The following is a 13,972-nucleotide window of genomic DNA, read 5'->3' on the forward strand; positions in this document are numbered from 1 at the left end:
ATCTGAAGAAAAGATAATATCTTCACCGGTATGTCTGTGCTAAAACCAGAAGAGGTAAAACTTTACTACTATTTCCGGTTTCACTATGTGTTTTCATAGAGCGAAAACGATAAAAGATATCGAGAAACAGTTTACTGTAATCAACTAAGCTTCTAGAGAACGTATTTAATCTCCCACTTTATTCTCATAATGCAACCGAAGATTGTAGAAATTATCACTTCGGGGCATCTCAAGAGTATGTTCCATCTCTGATCTCTTTCCTGTATTAGAACTAGATGTTACAGATCTAATACGACCAGCTTCAGTACAGAGCTCACGTAGTTTGAAAGACTTCCTTACCTTAGTAAGCGCTCAACCACTAACCCACCGTGTTCCTCTCTTTTATTCAATAAAAATTATATAAAATGTAATGCAGTACTGTGGAAAGTTAACTCCTTTTCGCGGCGCAATACCTTACGTTTGATTATAAAAATTCCAACATTTTTTTAAAAATCTAAAAAATGAAATGAAATTTTTGAGTTGTACGTCACACGATTATGCCGGTTAGGCTAAACGAGACGATGATGATGAGAGAGGAATGAAATGGTGGAATGAAGAATGTGGGAGGAAACTGAGAAAACCCACGCACACGGTGTTTGTCCACCACAAAGTTCACTTGGCGGGAGCAGGGTTTGAACTTGGGACCCCAAGGTCCAGAGGTGAACGCTCTACCACAGAGCCACCGCGGCCCCTGTTTTTTAAAATCTACTAGCCTGTACTGTCAGCTGTTAAATGACGTTAGGTCTGAACACCTTCGATTCATATGCTCTGAAATTTGGAACACTAATGCCATTTTATTCGCAAACGGCTCAATACTTTTTAGACTACCTAATATGTATAGTATATGTTGTAAATATTTGTCTTCTGTGAAATAAGTTGTCAAGTTGGTTTGAGATCATCATTAACCCCAGTGGCTCAGAGATGTTACATAAGCCTCTTTTGACAAGTAAATTTGTGATTATTTAATCGTGATTAGTATTGTGCAACCAGAATCTTACCTTCGATTTTAACCACAGGCTTTTGAGCATCTAAGCAATGGAGGCAAGATAGCAGAAAGACTCCTATTTTCACCAAATACATATTGTGTCCTGCAAAGAAGAAAAACACTGAAATTAAACTTAGTTCGTTTATTTATTTTTAATTCATAAACTCGTGACACGACAGGATGATAATGTTATGTCACAGATTTAGAAAAAAAAAATCTATTGTACAAAGATTCATTTTCACATAGTACCAGGGCAGGCTCTAACGTACACTCATGTCCAAAATTATTGTCCCATGTCTATGAAAATATGAAATCTTTAAGTTTAACGTCCCACGGATATGCCGGTTAGGCTAAAGAGACGGTGATAATTAGAAATGAGTGAAATGGTGGAATGAAGAAAGTGGGAGGAAACGGAAGAACCCCGAGAAAACCCACGAGCACGGTATTTGTCTACCACAAAGTTCATGTTGCGCGAGCTGGGATCGAACCAGGGACCCCAAGCACCGGAGGTGAACGCTCTACCACTGAGCCACCGCGCCCCCAACCGCATATCTATGAATACGTTGTTCTAAAAATATAGTTTGATAACAAATTCGTCCGGTATTTCTTATAATGTTAATATGTGTATAATCGGCAAAGACATGTATGTGGTAAATTTCATCTTAAAAGAGCAGTAAATAAGAACAATAAAATGAAAATAAAACTTTCTTGTCCATTTAGCAACATTTTATTTTACTCATTTTAATTTTCGGATTTATAATTATTTTCCTATGAAATTTACCACAAATATACACTTTCCGATTATACACATAGTATCAGTATTAAAAGCACCCTGCAAAATCATTATCAAATTATATTCTTACAAAAAGACAGTTATAGATATGCGACAATAATTTTGGAAATGAGTGTACATGTAAGCGCAACATGCATTTGCACGGAGTGGCAAATTTTGAGAGGCGGCTAAATCTGTCATATTATTTAAAATAAATATTTCTTGTCGGAAACAGAGTTGATGGTGATGGTAGTTAAATGCACTAAGCTGACCTATTTGAATACTACATTCATAAATCATGTTTAGGTCTAATTAGTTTAAAGTCACATGAAAAGTACTAAAGCAAATGGTCAAACAAAACCTAAAAATACAAGAACTCAATTCTCGAACAGTAGCAAACACATGTTACATTTAGTTACTTATCACAGTTTTCTTTTATGAAAACTAGTTTTGTCTGTCACAAAACACGTTCCTTATCATCGAGGGCGGAAAAAGTTTTTTTTTTTTTAATTTTACAGATTTAGAAGGAAAATCAAGAATTAAAGATAAAATATTTAGTTGCACTAGAATTGCAAACTGATATATTGAGATTAAAGCTCGATATTGAATTCTATAAAAGGATTACCAACTTTACTCTGCAGTGTGTTTGCTTTATTGTTGACTAACGTAATAGATTATTATTTAAAGAAAAATAGACGAGATTTTATTATTTGTAGTATTCACGCCTTTCTGAGTGCGAGTGAACTTTTCCTCCCTTCGTTAGTCATGACTGGGTAGCATGCTTAAAATTGATGCTTTTAAAATTTGTTCTTTCTGGAGAATGGTAGGGGACGACAAATGATGTCATTGCAAGGGATGGCGAGTTGCCTAGGGCCAGCCCTGCGTAGTACCACCGGCGTTCTCAAATTCCAGAACACATATTTAGCAAGTTATGAAGATTTTATATTGCTTTAGTTATCCCATGTATCCAAATGCTATTGGGCAGAACCAGGTTCAATTCCCAGTAATAGCTTAAAATTCTTTAGTGTACCGAGCAGTAGTGAGCTCCACATAGAAAGACCAAAAATTGCGTTGGTAGCTATTGTGATGAACATAAACCACTCAGTTAAATTTGCGCCATGCAGTTGGTACTTCATTCTAGTGGGCAGTAGCGTCAGCAAATTTTAGTTTAGCTACATTCTTTGCAACTTTTGAGTGACAATACAAAACAAGTTGTGATCGTAAAAAAAAAAAGAAAAAAAATGACATTTCAATCGGTTCATATGTTTCATAGTCTATGGATGCCGACAAGTTATTTTTGAATGCCTATCTGTTCTTCCCGGGATGTGTACATACACGTAGAAACTACATCGTTCAACGTATACGGACCATATACATTGTTTATAATTTATAATGTTCTCCAATATCTAGGGTGGAGTGGGGTAGGGCGGGGGTCAAATTTAATTCCTACCCACCAAAGTATGAGTAGTTACTAGAGGGTGAAAATCACAAATTGCAATTTTCTTAAAAAATTACTATAATGAGTTTGTATATATATTTCATACATCAATATCTAATTCACAACCCTACAATATGAAAAAAAAAATGAAATGAAATCTTTAAGTTTTACGTCCCACGGTTATGCCGGTTAGGCTAAAGGAGACGGTGATGATGAGAAATGAGTGAAATGGTGGAATGAAGAAAGTGGGAGGAAACGGGAGAACCCCGAGAAAACCCACGAGCACGGGGTTTGTTCACCACAAAGTCCACACGGTGCGAGCTAGGATCGAACCAGGAACCCCAAGCACCGGAAGTGAACGCTCTACTACTGAGCCACCGCCCCCCCCTACAATATGGTATAAGCCATTTTCTGGGGAAAAGGAAATTCAGAAGGGGAGTTTATCCTTAGGGCGTGCATTTCCTGGTCATTTCCTGAAAACTTTCGTGAATGAAAACTCAATACGGCACTACAGTTGAAAAACCGTATGTGCAACACGTACTATTTCCCGGGGCAGAAAAAAAACCTGGCACAAAGTATACAAAATTGGAATCCATGTAAAAATGTACTGTTTAAAACAAATATTTCTAGTTCAAAAACTTAATTCCTGAATAACATACTGTAACTTTATACATTCCCTCCGACTCCAGAGCTTTTCTTATTAATCTTTCATTATTAGTATTAGTTTTCGAAGAATTTTAGGTTTTCATTATCGCTACTGAAACTATGATGGGGTAACGTACATAAACTAGTGAGGTTTAATTTGTGTTCTTTCTAGAGAAGGGAGGCAAATGATGTTATTACATGAGGTGGGAAATTGCTTAGCCCTGTGTAAAACTAGAGTTATCTTGTTCAGAGTGCTATATAGTTTAATCTTGTAAAAAGTCAAAACTAAGAGAGCTCCCAATTATTTCGTTTTTGGTTGGATGGGGGGTGAGAGTTCCTTTTTAACACTGGGGCTATATGGGACTGACCTACAGCTTAACGTGGAATCTGTATCACACGAGCTCCCACTAGGAGTGAAATCCGGGTCTTACAGACCAAACGCGTGTACGCTAAGCATATGGTCATTTCGTTGTGAGATAAACACACTAAAAAAAATAATACATTTTTTTTTAAATAATGGTGAGCAAGGATAAGGTAGTGGTTGGAGCTCTTACTTCACAATCAGGTTGCCCCGGAATCAAATTAGGTAGACAACCATCAAGTTTTTTTGTTTTTTTTTTTTGAGGGCCTGTAATTAGTTCAACCAACCAAATACTGGGATGGCACAGTCAAATTCATCCCTTAAACACCCAATGACGCAACTACTGCGTTAAGACTTTAAACCTTAATAGCTCAGCCCCTAATTAAGCTAGAAAAATAATTCTGGCATCAATGTATTTCTGAAGGATGAAGCTTTAAATCAATATGCATTTTATGTATGTAGAAGTAGCACGGCGAAGGGGAGAGGGTAAAGTTAGTGTTTTTTGTTTTATTTTTATGGGGCTATTCCCCTTGGAGTACACTCATAAAAATTAGTATGTGAAGCAATGAAGTAGTCCACTACATTGTAATACCGCGTATGTGTACTTGTTGCTTATATGGGTGAGGATGGGGACGAAGTTGGCCAATCCTTTCTAACGATGTATCAATCATGACTCTGTGATAATTAGGGTGGTCACCAGAGCCCCCAACTTCAGAGTCTACGATTTCGTTCAAATTCCTGGCGCGTATAGAAAGGTTATGTCCTGGACGACTTCCTTCCATACCATTATCCCATTATCGTTGGTAGGTTAAATTACAGAGTAAGTTGGTCTTGGAGGCTGTCTTGAAGTTTACTATATAAACAAAATATTTGAAATGAGAACTAAGATATTGTTTTAAATAATAATAAGGTAGAACAAATATCAGTATGTAGATGATATTGTTTGTTCATATTTATAATAATAATAATAATAATAATAATAATAATAATAATAATAATAATAATAATAATAGACAGAACTAGACACTTTCCGACCATACTCAAGCAATACGGAGTACTTTCCTTGCTAAGCTTCAATAAATGCATTAATAGACGTGTTTGTGAGACCCAAAAGGTGTTAACACAAGGGATTAATGCGTTGTCACGGTATTCCAACAATGTCGTTGTCATGCTGAATAAACATTATGAGCAACATTAACTCGAGATGACGCCTCATAAACAACTTTGTTTATGTTGTCTTAGAAGAATTATAGCACTCATAGCTAAGACCATGTCTCTTAATAATACTAATACAGTTACAATTAATAAGGAATAATGAATAGTTTTGAAGTTATAGTGACTATGAAGGAAAATAATGCAGTGAAGAATTTATACTACATTGACTCGAAAATAAGCGCTAATCTTCGTCATTATTATTATTATTATTATTATTATTATTATTATTATTATTATTATTATTATTATTATTATTATTTTGGAAACAACATGAAAGTAGGGATCGGGGTGAAATGAGTGTTACAATTAGTGTAATAAAAATGTCTGTATCTCAAAATTCCTTAAGGTTAGAAACAAGAAATTTGACATTTGAACTTTCCATTTAAAATAACTACAGAATCTGTCTGTTTCTGATAATCATTTTTCTCCTTGTCTGGTGCTGGACTTCTAGTGTGGACTACCAGATATTCATCTAAATTCAGTGTGTTCGAGAACTTTATTATATATTGGGTGTTCTACGCCTAGGGGTGTTCTAAGAACCGGTTAAACGATTTCGGTTCGGTTTGTAGTTTAAACCGAATCAATCTGTTTGGACTTCAAACCGGTTCGGTTTCTGTTAACCGTTCCAAACCGGTCTAAGTGGTAAACCGAAACCGCGGTTTACGTTTTCAGGAACCGTCCACCCCTATCTACGCCAAATGGCGCCCACGGAATACAGAGAACTCTTCTATAAATTAAAATAAAGCGAAATATTCCATACCTTTCGGTACCTCGTCTGTAGACGCGAATTGCCCTATATGGCAACGTCACAGATGATGAACCATAGAGTAGGTTTACCAATCCTTGAAACGCTTATATCGATTCTTTCCATATGGCAATTAAAGTTGATAGACTTTGACACTAGCGCCATCTTTTAGCGTAACAATCGACGTAACTGTTTGATGGATTCGAAGAATAATGCTAATGGTTCCAACTCAATCTGCGACGTTGCCACTTAGTGAAAATTTGATTCCTCATACCAGCTGGAAGAAGCCCCGAAAGGCATTCCGTTATACAACGTTTTCGCTTTAGCGCTATGTTCTCTGTGGGTGCCATTTTTGGAACAGACGATTATTCCACAAGACGGACCACGGTGCCTAGGTGGTAGAGCGTTCACCTTTGGTGCATGGGGTTTTTTGGTTAGATTCCAGTTCTCGCGGCAAATCAGCTTTGTGGTGGACAAATACCGTGTGCGTGAGTTTTCTCGGGGATTCTCTCCCGTTTCCTCCAACTTTCTTCATTCCACCATTTTATTCATTTCTCATCATCACCGTCTTCTTTATCCTAGTCGGCATAACTGTGGGACGTAAAATTTTAAGATTTCATTTCATTCCATATTCCACAAGACCTCAGAACGATGAGGAAGGTGGTACCGATATACGCCTGTAAAATATTTTTCAAATAACTACTATTTCCCCCCGTATATTTAATTGATTTATTTCTTTCTCTCGTTTCTATTTTCTCTTTGCTGTGTATTGTCTTTCTTCTGGTACTCTCTGTTCCCGCTTCAGGTTTAATTATTGCTTATTTTCTGGCTAAAACGGTATATGTTACTCCAGCTGATAGTAGCGTTGCCGACGAGACGTGAAATGATTAGTTTCGTCTCATCTCGTCGTCTCGTTTCGATTGTCAAAGAATTCTTTTTATCACGTCTCAATTCTTGAAAAAGCTTTTCTTGCCTTTTTTTTTTAATTTTTGCACAAAATGTAGGACCTGATTTTCTCTCTTTAATTTCATCTATAACTTATAAGAATCCTTTCGAATCATAATAGGGCCGCAAAGGGTGTGATATAACAACATTTAAACCGTATTTATTATTGGAGTATGATTACTTGCTGTACTTTTCATTGTGTTCCTGTAATCACTTTATCAATTTACAGTTTTTTTTAAAGCTTGAATCCTGTAACATTAAAAACCGTGTTTCAGATCTGAGATTTGGGTGAACCAGTGTTGTTCTCGAGACGAGAATCAAGACATCTCGTGGGTGGGCTTAACGCGTACCCAGAAATATTTGCTGGAAGGAATCCAAATTATTTTGGGGCGGATCCAATACGTCTATGTAATATTGAACCTGTCTAATTATGCACCCGAAAAGACGATAAGTAATTGTCAATTACTGGCATCTATAGGTTTAGAAAAAAAATGATAGAACTAGATTGTTTCTGTTTATATATATATATATATATATATATATATATATATATATATATATATATATATAATCATGAAATGTTGGATGCTAAAATAGAACAGTTCCAGTTTGTAGGCATCTCCTTTTCCCTTTAAATTTTCAAACTGGCTACAATATTGAATGCAATGAAATGTTCAATAATAAAAAGTTATCTTAATGACCTTAAAAACAATCAGTATAATTAGTCCAAAAGTATTTTCAAATGAGATCAAATCTTTCAATTTAACGTTCCATGATTATGCTTTTTAGGCTGATGGTTGAAAGGGTTTATATGGGAGCGTCGACATCGAGGTCTTTTGCACCCTTCTCTGACAGGAAAAATGAAGTACCCAAGAACAAAAAAGCATAGTATCACAGATATAATAAAGTAAAAGCAAAGTCTGAAGTACGTAAAAGGTCTTCGGTCATTTATGAATTAAAATGTCATAGCATTCAAGAAATGTGCAAACTCGATACACAAACACAAGAACGGGTTAGTACACAACAGCATGTTAATCTTCTCTGCCGGGGCAGCTCGGCAATAGGTGCACACACGTGGGGCAGCCCATAATTAGTAATGAATATGACAGTGCAGTAAAGAAGATAAAAGCAAGGGAATGCTATGACAAGCATAAAACCACCATGAAAAAACACAAACGGTAGATAAAAGCAGAAATAAATTAATTAAAAGAAATGTGAGAAATGCACTCACAGATCACGCAAGACGTGCAAAAGCTGCAAGTAGGTGAAAACTTGCTGGATCACCTGGACATCGTCTCCAAGCAAGGTAGACAGATCAGCTGGTAAGCCAAGGCGGGATCGCTCAGGAGCAAGAGGAACACATTCCACAAGAAGGTGGCGGATGGTCAGGAATGCACCACACTGGGTGCAGGAAGGCGGGTTCTGACGACGTAACAGGTAGCCATGAGTCAGATGGCTGTGCCCGATACGTAATCGTGCCAATCGTCGTTCTTCCAGTCTTGAAGGACGAGAACTCGTGGCCCAAACACCAAGTCGCGGCTTGACAGCATGCAATTTATTCTGAAGGTGCTCATCCCAGTTTGTCTGCCAGCGCTGAAGGAGAAGACGGTTGATTACAGGGCGAATATCAGAGCTGGGGAGCGGTGTTAACTGGTGGAAGAAGTGTCCATGGAGGAAAGGGCAGGAGTCCCAATGGATATATGGCAGGGACATCGAGTCCAAGAGAAGCCCCAAGGTCTATAGCACGAATGCCAAAAGGCCGGGTAGCAGTAGGTCGTGCTTGATATCTGTCATAGCGAGCACCAGCCTCAAGGGCAAAGGCCGAAGGATGGTCAGGTACGGCACGGATATGAATGTAATAGCGCAGGAGCAGGCAGTCCCAACGGTGGGAAAGAGATGGTTCATGAACCTCGACATAGAGACTAGGAATAGGGCTAGTTCGGAAAGCTCCAAGAGCCAAACGAAGGCCAAGATGATGAACAGAATCCAGATGACGTAGGATGGAAGGTCGAGCAGAACCATATGGAACACAGACATAATCCAATTGGGAGCGGATGAGGCTACGATATAGACGCAACATCACCACACGGTCAGCACCCCACGAAAGATGGGACACCAAACGTAGTAAGTTCATGGAGCGGAGACAGCGGTACTTCAGATCTCGAACGTGAACAGCCCAGGTAAGTCGTCGGTCAAACTTCAAGCCCAGAAAACGAACATGATCCACATAGGACAATCGACAACAGCCAAGGAACAGCTCAGGATCATAGGCACAGTGACGAAGGCGACAAAAATGTACGCAGTGTGTTTTGGTGAGAGAAAAGCTGAAACCAGTAGTGGTAGACCATCGGTGAAGGCGGTTGAGCGCTAACTGCAACTGGCGAGTAACTGTACGGAGATCACGTGAGCGACAGTAGATAGTAAAGTCATCCACATAAAGCAGTCCATGAACAGAAGGGGAGAGCTGTGACATCACACTGTTCACCGCGACAGCAAACAATGTGACACTCAACACACTACCCTGTGGAACGCCATTCTCTTGTGGAAACGGAGCAGAAAGAGTAACTCCAAGCTTGACTCTAAAAGAACGTTGTTGGAGAAAATTCTGGATGAAGAGAGCCAAGTGGCCACGTAAGCCCCAGAGATGGAGTTGCCGCAAAATGCCATATCGCCAAGCGGTGTCAAAGGCCTTTTCAAGGTCAAAGAAGATGGCTATTAGATGTTCTTGATGACGAAATGCATCCTGAATAGCACTTTCAAGATGCGCCAAATGATCAGTAGTGGAACGGAAGCGCCAAAACCACAATGAAGATTGGAAATGAGGCCATGGTGTTCAAAAAACCAGACTAAGCGGGTATTGATCATCTTCTCGAAAAGTTTACACAGACAGCTAGTCAAGGCGATCGGGCGGTAGCTTCCACTGGACGTGGCAGGTTTAGCAGGCTTCAAAATAGGAATAATATATGCTTCACGGCAGGCATCGGGGAAGGAGTCTTCAAGCCAGTTGCGATTGTACAGGTCAAGAAGATGTTGCTTGCCATCGTCAGGCAGATGCCTGAGCATAACATAACAGATGCCATCAGGACCAGGTGCCGTGTCCTTCGTAGAATCCAAAACAGCAGCAAGTTCAGCAGTAGTAAAAGGGAGATAAGCTTCAGCGGTTGCAGAGCGGAAATGAAGTGGCGTACGTTCGGTGCGTTGTTTATAAGTGAGGAATCCAGCTGAGTAGTGAGTAGAACTAGATACATCCGCAAAATGACGACCCAATGCAGCAGCAATTCTGTCCTGATCAGTGACCATTACACCATCGATAATAAGGGATGGAACCGCAACGGAGGAAACATGTCCCTGTAGACGACGAATTTGCGACCAGACCGCTGTCATGGAGCTGCCAGAAGTAAGAGAAGAAACATAAGTGCGCCAGCTATGACGCTTAGCTTGCTTAATCAGATAGCGGGCTCTAGCACGAAGAAGACGAAATTGAGCCAAATTATCAGCTGTAGGAGCACGATGAAAAGTACGTAGTGCTCGACGTCGGGCCAGAATAGCGTCACAAATCTCCTCAGACCACCAGGGAACGGTCCGTTTACACCGGGAACCAGCATAGATAGGAAAAGAGTCGTGTGCAGCTGCCAGGATGCTCTGCTGAAAGGCCTCACAATGACCATCAACAGTAAAACGAGGTTCTAAAGTGAAATGAAAAGTGGCGGAAAAATGATCCCAGTCTGCTTGACGTAGATTATAGGCAGTGAACGGAGCAGAATGGATGAGCAGAAGACCATGCACAAGAATAGGAAAGTGGTCACTGCCACAGAGATCATCATGCACGCGCCAAGTAAGATGGGCACCAAGTTGAAAACTGCAAATGGAGAAGTCCAAATGAGAGTAGGTACCAGTAGCAGTAGTAAAATGTGTGGGACTGCCATCATTGAGGAGCAATGAGTGTGTTGTCAAGGAAAGTGGCAATCTCTTGACCTCGCGGCTCAGTACGAGGAGAGCCCCACAGTGCATGGTAGGAGTTAAAGTCACCCACAAACAGAAATGGGGATGGAAGCTGTCGGGCAATCTGTTCAAGATCGACAGCAGTAAAGACGCCATGACGCGTAAGGTAGATACAACAAAAATTAACAGCTTGTCTTAAGAAGACACGGACAGCTATAAGCTGGAAAGCACTATTCACATGGATGAGAGCAGAATGGTAAGTATCAGAGACCCTGATTGCTACACCACCTGCTGCACGACCTGCAGTAAGCAGATCATGACGATATACAGTGTAACCAGAGAGAACTGTGTTGCTAGTAGAGGTAAAATGCGTTTCCTGAAGATAGAATATGGTAGGATGAAACAATGTCAATAATTGCTTAAATTCCTCGTAGTGAGTGGAATAGCCATTCAAATTCCATTGAAGAAGAGACATGTTCAACGAGCATCGAGAACAAGAAGCGAGGTGCTGCGCTTACCTTTTTCACGGGTAAAATTCCACAAGGGTAAAATTATCGAGCTCCTTCTCCACCATATCATCCATAAGAGACTCGTCATCACTAGGTGGACTACGTGACGTATGCTTCTGTTTCTTCGCCCCAGGTGGGCTAGAAGACTGGATGCGTGAAGATTTCTTCGATGCCTTGGTAGAAGAAGCAGTGGAGGAGGGAGAGGCAGCCTTGGAAGCTTGAGCCTGGAGCTGTTTTTTCCGTTCCTTCTTAGTGAGGGGTTTGGTAGGAGGCTGGCTGGCTGACTGCTTCAAAAACTGGGTTATGGAGTGATTAGAGGCAGACGAGATAGAGTCAGCTGCCGGAGCGGCAGGAGGCTGAGTAGCAGGAATTGGCTTAACGATTCGTGGAGGCGAATGATCATTCAATGGAAGCTTAGGCTGCGAAGCGGATGATGATCGGTGCTTCGTGCGGGATAGTCCTGGGTTCACAGAAGAAGCAGTGGTACGGGACGCCTTGGAAGAGACTGGCGCACTGGGAACCTCAACGTCAGTCTGGGTAGCAGAATTGACTGTCTGAGTACCTTGTGATCTGCTGGTCTTTAGAAGGGAAGAGAAACTGGTGCCGAAGGTAAATTTTGGCTGTAGCCTTCGTTTAGCCTCAGCTGCGGAGATCTTCTCGATTACCATCAGTTCACGGATCTTCTTCTCAGCCATAAAATTAGGACAGTCACGTGACCAAGCTGGGTGGCCACCTTTACAATTAGCGCACTTCGATGGGGCAGCACCATGAGCTGCGGAACTACAATTGCCACAGATGGCAGAGGCATGACAAGAAGGGGCTGAGTGGCCAAAATGTTGGCAGTTAAAGCACCGTAAGGGTAGTGGTATGTACGGGCGGACCTTCAAACGGTGGTAAGCAACGTTCAAATGCGTTGGAAGGTCAGGTAGAGCGAAAGTAATGATATAGGAATCCGTGGGCTGTACTGTACCATTTCCCTTCGTAGTAATTCGATGGACGTCTGTCACATGGCTATCCGTAAGTTCGGCACATATTTCCGCCTCTGGTAACTCTCTCAAATCGAAGCATGTGATGACTCCTTTGCTAGTATTTAACTGCCGATGAGGCTCAACCAGAATAGGAACAGGTCCTGAGTACTAGCTAAAAGTAATCGAGATTGTTTTTCTGATGTCGTTTGAACAAGTAGCGTCCCATTTCGTAATTTACGAATATGTCCAGGAGGAAACGTTCCTGTAGCTATATATCTTGGTGCAAGACCAAGCTTTTCCTCTCTCTCTATCCTGGGTGGGTGGTTGATGCGAAGCCATAACTGAAGTAAGCCCAAAATCCTCTCAGCTTCCCCGTCGTGGTTCGAAGCGGCCAACGAGGCTGGCAGGTCCTACCTGCATGACCCTTGTCAGCAAGCTAAGCTGTGACACCAAGTCAAAATGACAAGGAGGCAGAGCCACTTGCACCGCCGACTGATGGGTACTTTTGAGAGGAGCCACGTCCCACCGTGTAAGGGGAGGGACCAATGGTTCATTGGAGATTCCCGCACCGCAGACTCCCAGCATTTCCTTTCAGGGCATCACTCCTTCCGGTCCTGCTGGGTGCGCATGCGCTGCACTCCTCCGTCCCACGGCCCCGGGTCCAGCGTCATCCAAGAAAATCCAAAAGCAAAACCAGTCCATAGCAAGGTTGTTTTCTAGAAAGAGCAGTCCATATCCGAGGCTTACATTTTCACGACGTTCGATCGCAGGTTTTAAATGCCGGGTGATCGGCCCGGCACAACCCCCAACCTGGAGGACCAGTGGCTGATTGCAGTTCCGAAGAACTGGGCGATGGGGGCGCCACATCCCGACGCCGGTGCATTTTAGGCTGAGGGAGACAATGATTAACGCAAATGAATGAGGATGCAGTGGTAGAATGAGAAAGTGGGAGGAAACGGGAGTACCCCGAGAAAACTCCTGAACACGATGTTGTCCATCACAAACTTATTTGGCCGGGGACGAACCAGAGACCCTACAGAGTAGAGGAAAGCGCTTTACCACTGAACCACTGTGCCCCTGGTCTAAAATTATAATTCAAATCCATTAGACATATATACGAACGATTTATGAGTTGATGAAATCAATATGACAAAATTAAAATTACATATTATATATATATATATATATATATATATATATATATATATATATATATATATATATATATATATATATATATATATATATGCTAGAAGCAAGCCTGGTAACGGAACCTAAATAAACGTTTTAGGTCTGTGTGCTTCGGGGAGAAAGCCAAAACACATTTCGACATATTCCGCCTTATGCAGACTCGTTTTGACATATGATTAGCATCATACTAAAATCCTGATTACTACAGAAAACATAT

The 13,972-nt window shown here is 40.9% G+C and overlaps 2 protein-coding genes across 2 annotated transcripts in view; both read right to left on the reverse strand.

Annotated features, from left to right (window-relative positions):
- LOC145687899 (alkaline phosphatase 4-like) overlaps positions 1-13,972 on the reverse strand; it is a 166,149-nt gene that overhangs the window by 67,065 nt on the left and 85,112 nt on the right. The window contains exon 2 of the mRNA XM_081761442.1: positions 1,038-1,127. Coding sequence (XP_081617568.1) covers positions 1,038-1,119 — 82 coding nt within the window. The 5' untranslated portion in view covers positions 1,120-1,127. The remainder of the gene's footprint in view (positions 1-1,037; positions 1,128-13,972) is intronic.
- On the reverse strand, positions 9,861-11,243 carry LOC145687146 (uncharacterized). Its single transcript, XM_081760606.1, has one exon. The coding sequence runs from the start codon at positions 11,241-11,243 to the stop codon at positions 9,861-9,863; it is 1,383 nt and encodes a 460-aa protein (XP_081616732.1).

Source organism: Thermobia domestica, chromosome 6 (assembly GCF_964235325.1).
Source record: "Thermobia domestica chromosome 6, izTheDome1.hap1.1, whole genome shotgun sequence".
Classification (NCBI taxonomy): Eukaryota; Metazoa; Arthropoda; class Insecta; order Zygentoma; family Lepismatidae; genus Thermobia; species Thermobia domestica.